This window comes from Trachypithecus francoisi, unplaced genomic scaffold, assembly GCF_009764315.1.
Source record: "Trachypithecus francoisi isolate TF-2019V2 unplaced genomic scaffold, Tfra_2.0 Lachesis_group6, whole genome shotgun sequence".
Taxonomy (NCBI): domain Eukaryota; kingdom Metazoa; phylum Chordata; class Mammalia; order Primates; family Cercopithecidae; genus Trachypithecus; species Trachypithecus francoisi.
In genome coordinates this window covers 46,693,605-46,706,689 of record NW_022681471.1, presented here as the reverse complement: position 1 = coordinate 46,706,689, position 13,085 = coordinate 46,693,605, and the positions used below count along the sequence as shown (strand labels likewise).

General features: G+C 36.7%; 1 protein-coding gene across 1 annotated transcript in view; it reads left to right on the top strand.

The window, feature by feature from the left end:
* The window catches only part of NRK (Nik related kinase), a 140,271-nt gene that overhangs the window by 56,444 nt on the left and 70,742 nt on the right, over window positions 1-13,085 (top strand). Inside the window, 2 exon segments of the mRNA XM_033201516.1 lie at window positions 6,484-6,540; window positions 8,004-8,075. Of these exon segments, the coding sequence (XP_033057407.1) occupies window positions 6,484-6,540; window positions 8,004-8,075 (129 nt within the window).

Sequence of the window (13,085 nt, the reverse complement as noted above, 5' to 3'; positions counted from 1 at the left end):
GTGGTGATATCCCCTTTATCATTTTTTATTGCGCCTATTTGATTCTTCTCTCTTTTCTTCTTTATTAGTCTTGCTAGCGGTCTGTCAATTTTGTTGATCTTTTCAAAAAACCAACTCCTGGATTCATTGATTTTTTGGAGGGTTTTTTGTGTCTCTATCTCCTTCAGTTCTGCTCTGATCTTAGTTTTTCTTGCTTCTTCTGCTAGCTTTTGAATGTGTTTGCTCTTGCTCTCTAGTTCTTTTAATCGTGATGTTAGAGTGTCAATTTTAGATCTTTCCAGCTTTCTCTGTGGGCATTTAGTGCTATAAATTTCCCTCTACACACTGCTTTAAATGTGTCCCAGAGATTCTGGTATGTTGTATCTTTGTTCTCATTGGTTTCAAAGAACATCTTTATTTCTGCCTTCATTTCCTTATGTACCCAGTAGTCATTCAGGAGCACGTTGTTCAGTTTCCATGTAGTTGAGCGGTTTTGATTGAGTTTCTTAGTCCTGAGTTCTAGTTTGATTGCGCTGTGGTCTGAGAGACAGTTTGTGATAATTTCTGTTCTTGTACATTTGCTGAGGAGTGCTTTACTTCCAATTATGTGGTCAATTTTGGAATAGGTGTGATGTGGTGCTGAGAAGAATGTATATTCTGTTGATTTGGGTGGAGAGTTCTATAGATGTCTATTAGGGTGCTTGCTGCAGAGATGAGTTCAATTCCTGGATATCCTTGTTAACTTTCTGTCTCGTTGATCTGTCTAATGTTGACAGAGGGGTGTTAAAGTCTCCCATTATTATTGTATGGGAGTCTAAGTCTCTTTGTAAGTCTCTAAGGGCTTGCTTTATGAATCTGGGTACATATGTATTGGGTGCATATGTATTTATGTAGTGGGTGCATATATATTTAGGATAGTTACCTCTTCCTGTTGAATTGATCCCTTTACCATTATGTAATGGCCTTCTTTGTCTCTTTTGATCTTTGATGGTTTAAAGTCTGTTTTATCAGAGACTAGGATTGCAACCCCTGCTTTTTTTTGTTCTCCATTTGCTTGGTAGATCTTCCTCCATCCCTTTATTTTGAGCCTATATATGTCTCTGCATGTGAGATGCGTCTCCTGAATACAGCAGACTGATGGGTCTTGACTCTTTAACCAGTTTGCCAGTCTGTGTTTTCATTGGAGCATTTAGTCCATTTACATTTAAGGTTAATATTGTTATGTGTGAACTTGATCCTGTCATTATGATATTAACTGGTTATTTTGCTCGTTAGTTGATGCAGTTTCTTCCTAGCCTCGATGGTCTTTACATTTTGGCATGTTTTTGCAATGGCTGGTACCGGTTGTTCCTTTCCATGTTTAGTCCTTCCTTCAGGGTCTCTTGTAAGCGGGCCTGGTGGTGACAAAATCTCTAAGCATTTGCTTATCTGTAAAGGATTTTATTTCTCCTTCACTTATGAAACTTAGTTGGCTGAATATGAAATTCTGGGTTTAAAATTCTTTTCTTTAAGAACGTTGAATATTGGTCCCCACTCTCTTCTGGTTGTAGAGTTTCTGCCGAGAGATCTGCTGTTAGTCTGATGGGCTTCCCTTTGTGGGTAACCCGACCTTTCTCTCTGGCTGCCCTTAAGATTTTTTCCTTCATTTCAACTTTGGTGAATCTGAATTATTGTTTTGGAGTTGCTCTTCTGGAGGAGTATCTTTGTGGCGTTCTCTGTATTTCCTGAATTTGAATGTTGGCCTGCCCTACTAGGTTGGGGAAGTTCTCCTGGATGATATCCTGAAGAGTGTTTTCCAACTTGGTTCCATTTCCCCCTCACTTTCAGGCACCCCAATCAGACGTAGATTGGTCTTTTTACATAATCCCATACTTCTTGCAGGCTTTGTTCATTTCTTTTTCTTCTTTTTTCTTTGGTTTCTCTTCTCGCTTCATTTCATTCATTTGATCCTCAATCTCTGAACACTCTTTCTTCAGTTGATCGAGTCGGTTACTGAAGCTTGTGCTTTGTCACATATTTCTCGTGTCATGGTTTTCATCTCTGTCATTTGTTTATGATCTTCTCTGCATTAATTAGTCTAGCTGTCAATTCTTCCACTCTTTTTCAAGATTTTAGTTTCTTTGCGCTGGGTACGTAATCCTCCCTTAGCTCTGAGAAGTTTGATGGACTGAAGCCTTCTTCTCTCATCTCGTCAAAGTCATTCTCTGACCAGCTTTGATCCGTTGCTGACGATGGGCTGCGCTCCTTTGCAGGGGGAGATGCCCTCTTATTTTTGAATTTCCAGCTTTACTGCCCTGCTTCTTCCCCATCTTTGTGGTTTTATCTGTCTCTGGTCTTTGATGATGGTGACGTACTGATGGGGTTTTGGTATAGGTGTCCTTCCTGTTTGATAGTTTTCCTTCTGACAGTCAGGACCCTCAGCTATAGGTCTGTTGGAGATTGCTTGAGGTCCACTCCCGACCCTGTTTGCCTGGGTATCAGCAGCAGAGGTTGCCGAAGATAGAATATTGCTGAACAGCGAGTGTACCTGTCTGATTCTTCCTTTGGAAGCTTCCTCTCAGGGGTGTACTCCCCACTGTGAGGTGTGGGGTGTCAGACTGCCCCTAGTGGGGGATGTCTCCCAGCTAGGCTACTCAGGGGTCAGGGACCACCTGAGCAGGCAGTCTGTCCGTTCTCAGATCTCAACCTCCACGTTGGGAGATCCACGGCTCTCCCCAAAGCTGTCAGACAGAGTCGTTCGGGTCTGCACAGGCCCCCGCTGCTTCCCCTGTTGGTCTTCAGCTGTGCACTGTCCCCAGAGGTGGAGTCTACAGAGACAGGCAGGCTTCCTTGAGCTGCTGTGAGCTCCACCCAGTTCGAGCTTCCCAGCGGCTTTGTTTACCTACTTAAGCCTCATCAATGGCGGACACCCCTTCCCCCAGCCTCGCTGCTGCCTTGCGGATAGATTGCTGCAGACTGCTGTGTTAGCGATGAGGGAGGCTCCGTGGGCGTGGGACCCTCCCGGCCAGGTGTGGGATATATTCTCCTGGTGTGCCTGTTTGCTTAAAGCGCAGTATTGGGGTGGGAGTTACCCGATTTTCCAGGTGTTGTGTGTCTCAGTTCTCCTGGCTAGGAAAACGGATTCCCTTCCCCCTTGCACTTCCAGGTGAGGCGATGCCTCGCCCTGCTTCAGCTCTCGCTGGTCAGGCTGCAGCAGCTGACCAGCACCGATTGTCCGCACTCCCTAGTGAGATGACCCCAGTACCTCAGTTGAAAATGCAGAAATCACCGGTCTTCTGTGTCGCTCACACGGGAGTTGGAGACTGGAGCTGTTCCTATTTGGCCATCTTGCTCCCTAATGAAGCATTATTAATCTTGTGGAGCTGTATGATACTCCAGATATTACTGATAGGAAAAACAGCCCCAAAATCCACATTTATAATTTACTACTGTCCTTGTGATTTTCTGAATAAATTCACTGAGGTTAGGGCAATTGTGAGAATAAACACTCAATCTGGAATCTAAAACTAAATTCCTTTCTTAGTGTTCTTTTGTGTGTTTAACACAAATGTTGTTTTAACGTAATTTGCCATAAAACTCACATTCTATCTGAAAAAGAGCACATCCTAAAAACTGGATTTATAGGTCCTAGTTCAGCATCTCATTTAGGGAGACAATCTGTTTATGACAAGTCCTTCAGCTAAGATCGCAAAACAGCTTAGTGAGAAAACTGGAAAGTCAGAATAAATTTTGTAATTTAGTTTAGAATATTATACCAATATTAATTTGTTCATTTTGACAATTGTAGCATGGCCATGTAAGATGTTAACATTAGAAGAAACTGGGGAAAAGGTATACAGGAACCCCCTGTGCTATCTTTGAAACTACTCTATAAGTCTAAAATTATTTCAAAATACAATTTTTGAAGAGTCAAGATACAGGGGGTACTCTCTGAAATGCTATCTTAACAGTAGCAATTTCTATGATCTATTGTCTGTATATGCCAGACTTCTATGGAGGCTTGTATAGTAATTTGGCATATTAACTCAGTACATGGTTCCAAGACCTGGAGTTTCATTCCTCTGTAGGTTCAGTGAGCATATTTTTCAAACCCAATATTAGGATACATTGTCTGACAAAATAACTTCATTCAATTTTCAAGGGTGAATAAATCACAGACAATGAGGGTAGAACCAAGCTGATATTTTTTTCTGTTTTATGGCCATGGTTGGAATCTTTTAATGACATTCAATTGTCTCACTAATGTGTTATAATCTATAGATTTTAGACTTCAAAAATTTTGTATTTTACTGTTCATCAGTTAAATCAGATAATGTATGGCTAATATTTTTGATAACTTGATAAATATTTTGTATTGCACAAAATAATAGTTGGTTCATAAATAATCTCTTAGAATCAAGGAAGGAAACATTATAACTTTTTAAAGAGATGCCTGCGAATCAATTTCCAACATGTTGTATTTGTGCATACAGATGTGGAAAAAATTTTACTAGGAAGTGTTTTTGTGAATAATTATGAAAACAATGCTTCCTAAGTTATAAGGATTGAATAAATAAAAATATTAATATATAATTCCTCCCAGAGATATAAAAAATCTGAAGGGTATCCAACATACTCATAACTTTTATAAACTCGGTTAAAGTTCAGGTGTCATTGCAATCCTACAAAAAGAACTGTTTAAAACTGTTTTATTGTAACTGTCCATCAAAAGTAATCTGACTCCATCCAAACAGGCTGCCCTAATTAAGACAAGTGACAGAAGATAACACAAGCTCATGTTCTTTTGAAAAATTTAAAAGAGGCTAAGGAGGTAGCAAAAATAATGTATTTTGTCTGATAAAAGAGAAGATTGTTCCTAGAACCTGATAGTATTACTTCATGGATTGATCCTCACAAACTCTGCCTCATTGCCACTTCCCATGTAAATCTGATTTTTGCCTTTGCATTTGCTTCCTAAGACTTCAGGTTAAACAGACAGGTCTTGATCTTGGGTTCCTACTTTTCCCTGATCAATCAATAACCTGTAACTTTTTCCTTTCCTTTAAAAATTCTAGTCTTCTGTGACTGGCATGCTGCACCCTAAACTGCTCACCCAATTCTGGACATTTCCTTGTACCTTGATTACTAGTCTCTGAACCCTATCCCAAGTCAAACACATAACCTTGCTCAGTTTCCATCTTTCCTGCCTTGTGTACTAACTTCTTAGGTCAGCTGTAAAAAATTGCTACAAACTGGGTAGCTTAAAACAAATGAAATGTATTCCCTCACAATTTTGTACATAAGAATCTGACTTGAGGTGTCTGTTGGGCCATTCTCTCTCTGAAGTCTCTAGGAGGAACTGTTCCTTGCCTCTTCCTGGGTTCTGGTGTTATCAACAATCCTTGACATTTCTTGGCTTGTAGTTGTATCACTGCAATTCTTTTTATCTTTTATATGACTATCACCCCTTTGTGTATCCCTGTGTCTCTGTGTTCAAATCTCCCTTCCTTTCCTCTTATAAAGAACCGGACATTGACCAAACAAATCCATATGGCCTCATCATGGTTTGATTACATCTGCAAAGACCATGTTTCCAAATAAGGTCACATCTTGAGGTTCCAGGTGAACCTCAATTTTCGAGGGGACACTGTTCAACCCAGTACAGCCCCCAAATCAAACCTTCTGCTGAGAAATATCAGATAAGGCATTCTATTTATTACTCAAACTATGACTACAGTTTGGAATATGTCTAGAAGGTACCAGCCACAAAATAGGAGATCTGATTCCAAACCTATATGTTCACCTTTAAAAATCACAAATCTGTAGCTTATACTTTCATTTAGGGTAAGACTAAGCTCTTATAACTCATCATCTTTTCAATAAGATAATTTTCTATAACTTATTCCTTTTATAAATATTTTTGGTTCATATGATTCAGGACATATGAAACAGTTTAGAGGCTGTTGAATTAATTATGAATCACTCTCACTAGTGATCATTATGGAGATAATGTATGGCTAATATTTTTGCTAACATGATAAATATTTTATGTTTGAAGAAGAGTCCAGTGAAAAGATGTCTGCATAGTATCACATAATCAATTGAAAAAATGTTTAGTAGAACAACTCCTTTTTTGCCATCTTCAATAGAAAATTTTCACTTAGATTAAATAAAAATTTTCATTTAGATTAAATGCTTTGATGCCATGCAAACTTAGATTAAAGACACTAAGTAAGCAATAACTTTAAATAGGCAATTATGTCCACTAGTTACTACAGACATAAACAGCCAAACTGTTCCATAACCTTCCTTGAGTGTTTTGAGTGGAGTGGTGATTTCTTTAAAATGTTGATATTTTAATATTTCTGTTTTCTATATAATACTATATATTTCATCTGTATATATTTTATATTTCATAATATACAATGTATTTGAGACTAATTTTAATATTTTCTACTTTGATTGCTTCTTGATAGCTGGATTACCTAGCCAGCATTTGATGTTTATCATTGTCCTGTATTTCAGGGACTTCATGAGAAGACTGGTGTGTTTACAGCTGTTAAAGTGATGAACGCTCGTAAGGTAATATTATAATTTGCCTGTATTATCTTCCCTTAGTGGACTGTGTTCTTGGATAAACAACTCAGAGAATATTGTATTTGTTTTTAAATCATTATTTTATATAATAATTATTACATTCATCTGGTTTTATTATAGTTATCATTTAATATTACTTTCATTCATTAGTGTATTATATCTATTGCTTTATTATATATCCACATAAAACAATGCTTCTTTCATAGCAGAAGTTCCACATATTTTGGTATTATATAACAACGAGGAATACATCTGTACTCCTCTCTGTTTCTAGTTGATTATTTGTTTCCAGGGATAGCAAAGAAAAAATTGCTTCTAATACTGGGTTAATCCTGCTGTGTTCCATCATGTTATTTTCCCTCTCCAATGATTTCCTCTGATAATTGAGGCCATTAGATTCTCAATGACAGGTAGAAGGAAGAGAATTATCAGAGATGCACATTTTTCATGTATTTTCTGACAGATGAGCAAAAGAGACCGTTTAATTGGCACTGTTCCTGGTAACATTCATAAAGTTGTGTCACAGTTCATAACACGTTGGCATAGAATTTGCTAGCACTGATTTCTGTTCTTTTTCTTTAACATGAGTGCCACACTTTCTTAGGATAATATTATCATAAACATAGCAAAGGTTAAAAAAATTTTACTTCACTATACCCTAAAGGGAAATTTATGTTTGAAAAGCTATACACATTCACTGAACTGTTGTCAAGGCCATAAACTGTGCTTTTTCCAATTTGTGCAGGAAGTGAGTTGCTGAAACTCTTTAAAGAGTTGTGTGCTTCCATGGCACATGTATACCTATGTAACACATCTGCATGTTCTGCACATGTATCCCAGAACTTAAAGTATAATAATAATAAAAAAAGAAATGATAGCTGAATTTTCAAAAAAAAAAAAAAAAAAGTTGGTGCTTTTTGTTTTGCCAGTAAATGTCAAATGTTGCAAACCAATGTGAATTTCGAGGGATTTTGAGGTTTTGTAGATTTATTTTGCCCTACAATCCATGGCTTCCAAATAATCAAACTTCTACTTTTTGAGTGAGACTCTCTAAAACACTTATTTTCTTGTTTTAACTTAAGAGACCTTGACATATGTTTAACCTACATTTCAGATACTCTGACTTTTAAAATATTTAAAAATCGTGTTCAACCCATGGATGTTTAGTGTCAATTAACTGGTTTTGTAAGGAGGAAAAAGCACTTTACTAATACCAAATTATATTTTCCCATTATTACAGCAGTTAAATCTACTACCATGAATTTGTTGCCAAATTTCTGTTTGTCATAAAAATTTGGCTTTTTAAATTAAAACTATTGGTGAAAACTGAGAGAGGAATAATGTTATCTTACTCTTCCATTGAGTGCCAACGGAGCTTAAAGTACTTAAGCATAAATCATTTTTAGAGTGTACCAGTACATCTAATAACATTTTATTCTTGGTTACAGACCCCTTTACCTGAAATAGGAAGGCGAGTGAGAGTGAATAAATATCAAAAATCTGTTGGGTGGAGATACAGCGTGAGTACTAAAAGTTCTCATTAATACCCAAGTAGTCTTTCCTTTCATTTTCAGCTTTTAACTTATCCCTTTGCATAGTGTCATTATCTCTAGAAGACTGCTACTAAAAGTGTTCTTGCTTGAAAATGATAATATATTTTTATCTTTTAATATATTCACGTAGATTAAATCATCATATATGAGGACTAGCATATATCAGAGAGTAGGAGATAGGAGAAAAGGTCCCTTGAATAGGAATGCATTGACTGTCAGTGAGGAATTACATAAATTTACAGAGCATAGAGCCCTCTGGATGAATAGCAACAAAAAAGGAGGTGGTGGGATCTACAGCAAATTTTGCCTAAAATTGGCCTTGGAAAGGTCCTTTTCACATGTTATCATGACATTCTGGACTGAATTGCTTTTCCTCCATTATGATTCTAACAAACATTACCATCGTGTTTGAACCAAATGAGGAATGCCCCCCGCCCCGCTTTTTTGTAAAAGCAATAGCAGGCAGAAAACAAACCGACCACTCAGCCTCACGGTCTTCAGACATTTGGTACCATACTTGAACACATGAAAGAACATGAGCATGTTTTCTACGTGCAGCTTTTTGACTTCCCTTCAGAGCAGTTTGTCTGATACCAACAATTCTCTGGCTCCAGAATAAAACCAACCAAAGATAATTTCTCTTTTTAGTAGATATCAGTGCTCTATAAAATATTGTATGGGCCCAAAAGTTGAATTTTTGCTCTTGTCAATATAATGAATTGATATATTTTTTCCTACTTTTCTCTTCTGCAGTCAGTTATACATGGGACTCAAATATTTCTAGCATGTTGTGACTTAGTAAATATGTTCTCAGGCACATTAAAAATAACCCTTTTCATTAACAAAATCACATTCAGAAACTTTCTAGTTATATGAGAAAGGTATTGCTAAACAACCTCATGACTCATCTATTAAGTACTAGGCTCCTGTTGTGTCTGTAATTCATGTTTGGAGACTAAGCATATCCAAAGGACCAGATAAAACAGATAATATCGTGCTTTTGTAGCTTAGGAAGCCGCGAAAGGTAAGGTATGGAAAATATGATTATTTTATTAATTTTGGTTTCATCAAACATTTGTGCTAATAAAACTTTTTTAAAGACCTGTCCCAAACCCTCTCTGGCACACTTTCCTTAGAGAAAAGGATTTTGATTCTAGAATTGGATGAAATTACAAAGGAAGTTCTGGCATCCTTGAACTGTCTCTTCTTGACAAAACGCAGGGTATTCAGGCCAGTCTGTGATCAACTGGCCCTAAGCCAGGAAATGCTGTAGCATCATATTACTGGAAGATGTGTGAGAGGTTTAAATTACCCACTTGGCCTGATGTATATAATGTACTTATGTGTTTCTCACAAGCTCAGCTTCCTGTTAATTCAGAGTGGCAAACACACTAATGCTTTCCAAACATATCTGATCTTCATTTATTTGTTTTGGGGGAGTTTACATTTATGTGGGAAACCCACTCTTAAAAAGTCTTTCTAGTCGGGGACTTTGAATTATCTGATTATGTATTTTAGTAAGAAAAAATAACTGCTAGCTAATCATCCATCCTTTGGTATAAAAAGTATGCGACTTGCACACACATCTCTTAGATGCCAGGGGTTTATGGAAATAGCAATAATATGTAAGTCCAGAAACATGAGTGCAAATCCCAAGTCTACCACTAAACAGCCAAAAAGTACTTGGGAAAGTGGTTTACCTCTCTATGCCTCAGGTTCCTCATAGAAAAAGAGATCACAAATGCAACTACATAGCTGCCCAGAGCCCAGCACATCTCTTGTTCTTTCCAGGACACATAAGCTTTCTACTCAGAAAGAAAAGGAATCTCCTTAACATCAAGCTACCAAACGAGTGAAAGGATTCAGTCTTGCCTCTGCTTCTCATTCACTTATTCTTTGTATTCTTAACCTACTACTATCCTCCCATTCCTATTTATTGGACTACTTATGAGTTCATATTCCTCTCAGCAGGACCTTGGCAACTTAATTGAAACTGAGAGTGCTTATGCACAGATAGAATAGCTAGTCCCTGTAGTTTGCTAGTCTTATGCAGTGCCAGGTATTGTTACCATTTCAAAGGAGGGCCACATCACAGGGGAAGCAGAAAGTTTAAGGATCTTACATGACAAGAATGAAAGCCACAGGATTTTTACCTTTTTAGAAAACAGGTTAAGATAATTTGAAGGGAACTTATTTACTGAACTTTGCTGGAAGGCTGGGCTGAGACTCTAGCCTGAGCTTTCATGCAATTCTCATACCACAAGTTGTCATGACTTTATTACACAAATAAACAGAAAGAGGGAACCTGTCACTGAGATTTTCAACTGCACATATTAGGACCTACCCCTTTCCCCCATAAGATAAATAGTTGTCTAGAGATGTATTTTCCAGTAGTTGAATGTTTATAGGTAAATCCAGTGGGAATCCTTGGGAAATACTAAAGATTGTTCTGCAACTAGCAGCCATTTTCTCCGACATTGCAAGCTTTTTTTTTTTTTTTTACAAATATAAATTTAGGAAAGATAATTTATAAGTAGAAGTTAAATCAACTTAGAGACACTACAGAGCCTAGTGCACTGCTTTATGTTTATGTCATAAGTATTTTTAAAGCCTAGCCACATTACACTTAAATATAGAAAATAGTTGCCTATTTTTCCTGCTGGGTCTTAGAGAATTAGCTAAGAGGGGAGGTAATAACTGAGTAGATATGTTTAGCTACCAATTCATTTCAGCTGAGAGACTTATTTCCTATATTTCAAAGTCATTAAGTCAGGATAGTTTGAGGAAAATGCTGGCAAGAACTGAAGATAATTGGTGGTTAATGCCTTAATTATTTTCCATGTCCATTGCCCCTTTCCTAGGTCATTGCTCAAAAGAGTTAAAGGTATCTTTTTTTCACTGGATTTCAGAACAGGAAATCTTTAATTCAAAAGTTTTTTGTTTGTTTATTTGTTTGTTTGTGTTTTTTTGAGACAAAGTCTCACTCTGTTGCCCAGGCTAGCGTGCAGTGGCACAATCTTGGCCTCTTGGGTTCACATGGTTCTCTTGCCTCAGCCTCCTGAGTGGCTGGGATTATAGGCATCTACCATCATGTTTGGCCGATTTTTGTATTTTTAGTAGAGATGGAGTTTCACCACGTTGGCCAGGCTGGTCTCAAACTCCTGACCTCAAGGGATCCACCTGCCTCAGCCTCCCAAAGTGCTGGAATTACAGGTGTGAGCCACCACACCAGGTCAAAAGTCTTCTTTTCTTTACACTCTACAAATATATTTAACTTTTGACAATAAGAATATTTCTTAATAATTTTTATAAATTGAACTATTATAGATGAAATAGGAGAGCTTTTAAATTTACAGTCAAATAAAATTTAGAGCTACTATGAATTCAAAGGAGGCCAGTGAGGAAGCCATTTTTCAAGTGCAAAATCATTTTGAGTCATCTCACCTCACCTTCAACTTTTTATGCACTATTTTGTATTCAACATTGGTTGTGTCATTCACGTATGTGAATCTTATTTTCCTGATGTGTAATTTCCTTTAAGTTAGGATCATAACACCTAAATGCACAAACCAATTACATTTCCATTGAAATTTTTAACAATTTAAGTTGCCTTTTTGTAAGTTAACATTTTAAGTTATTTTTCTCAAGTGTATTGCATCTGTATACACAAAAGTGTAATTATTTTCAAATTATTAAGAAGCAAAGAGCTTTTTCTAGATTGGCTGAGAAATAGGAGTTACAGAAGGAATATCAAAACCACTTGGTCATCATGGTACAAGCAGACATCACTGAAACTTAGAGAGAATTGCTTTCCATTTCACTCCACTATAATTAATATGCTGGGAATGAAGGAGGCTGATGTTTGTAGATTAGGGTAAACAGTGGAGGGAAGTATATAGTGCTGACAGAGCTTGGAGTAATTCAAAGAAGTCAAGTAACAATGATATTTTGTGATAATATATTGCATTTATAGAATTTTTTTCTAAAGATTTCAAAGAACTTTGTTTATATTATCCCATTTGGTCCCACTAACATTCCATGAAGATAGGTAATGGCTGCTATCTTCCATCATTCTTTTAAAATAAATTGAACTTTAGGAAGATTAAGTGAATTTCCTACTCTGGGCTATCAGTGCTAAACCTCAGTGTCCTAATGCCAGGGTAGGTGTTCTTTTCTGACTGATATCACACTGTCTTCTGCTAGAGCTGTCTTGAAGCTATATATTGTACCTCAGTGATCTCATCTAACCAGATGGCTCCAATTATCACTATATAGATGATTCTCAAAAACAATACTTCTAGACCTGACTTGTCCCCGGAGTGCCAGACCCATATATCCTTTCTGTGCAATCTTGTGCAGCCATAACAAGGACATGCATTTGTTTATTGATTTGGAAAGATGTGCTTTATATACTGATTAAAACATGAAAGTTGCAGAATATTAAACATAATAAGAGTGTATTTGGATTTTTTAAATGCCACACACATATATATGTGTGCGTGTATGTGTGTGTGTGTGTGTGTTGATCATGTCATTATGCATTTATCTCTATCTGTCATAGCTCTAGCTACTGCATTAGCATATACAAATGTCTGAAAGAATATACACTAAACTGTTAATATTGCTTGGGGAAAATGTTCAGTGAGAGTAGACCCCTTACATATTTTATTAGTATATTTATCTATATTTGGTATACATGTACCATTGATCTAGTCTCCTGTTGAAGCTTGCTTTGCATTTTTTTAAGTTTAGTCATTGTATTTTTCAGTCTCAAAACTTTTATTTTGTAATTTTTTCAATCTCTGTTTAGCTTTTTATTTTTTCTTGTGTTGTTTTTCTGACTACATTACTTTTTAAATCTGTATTCTCTTATAATTTTCTAAGCTTCTTTAGAATAATTATTTTGAATTATTTGTCAGGCAATTTGTGTACTCCCAAATCTTTACTATCAGTTACTAAAAGTTTATTGTGTTTAAA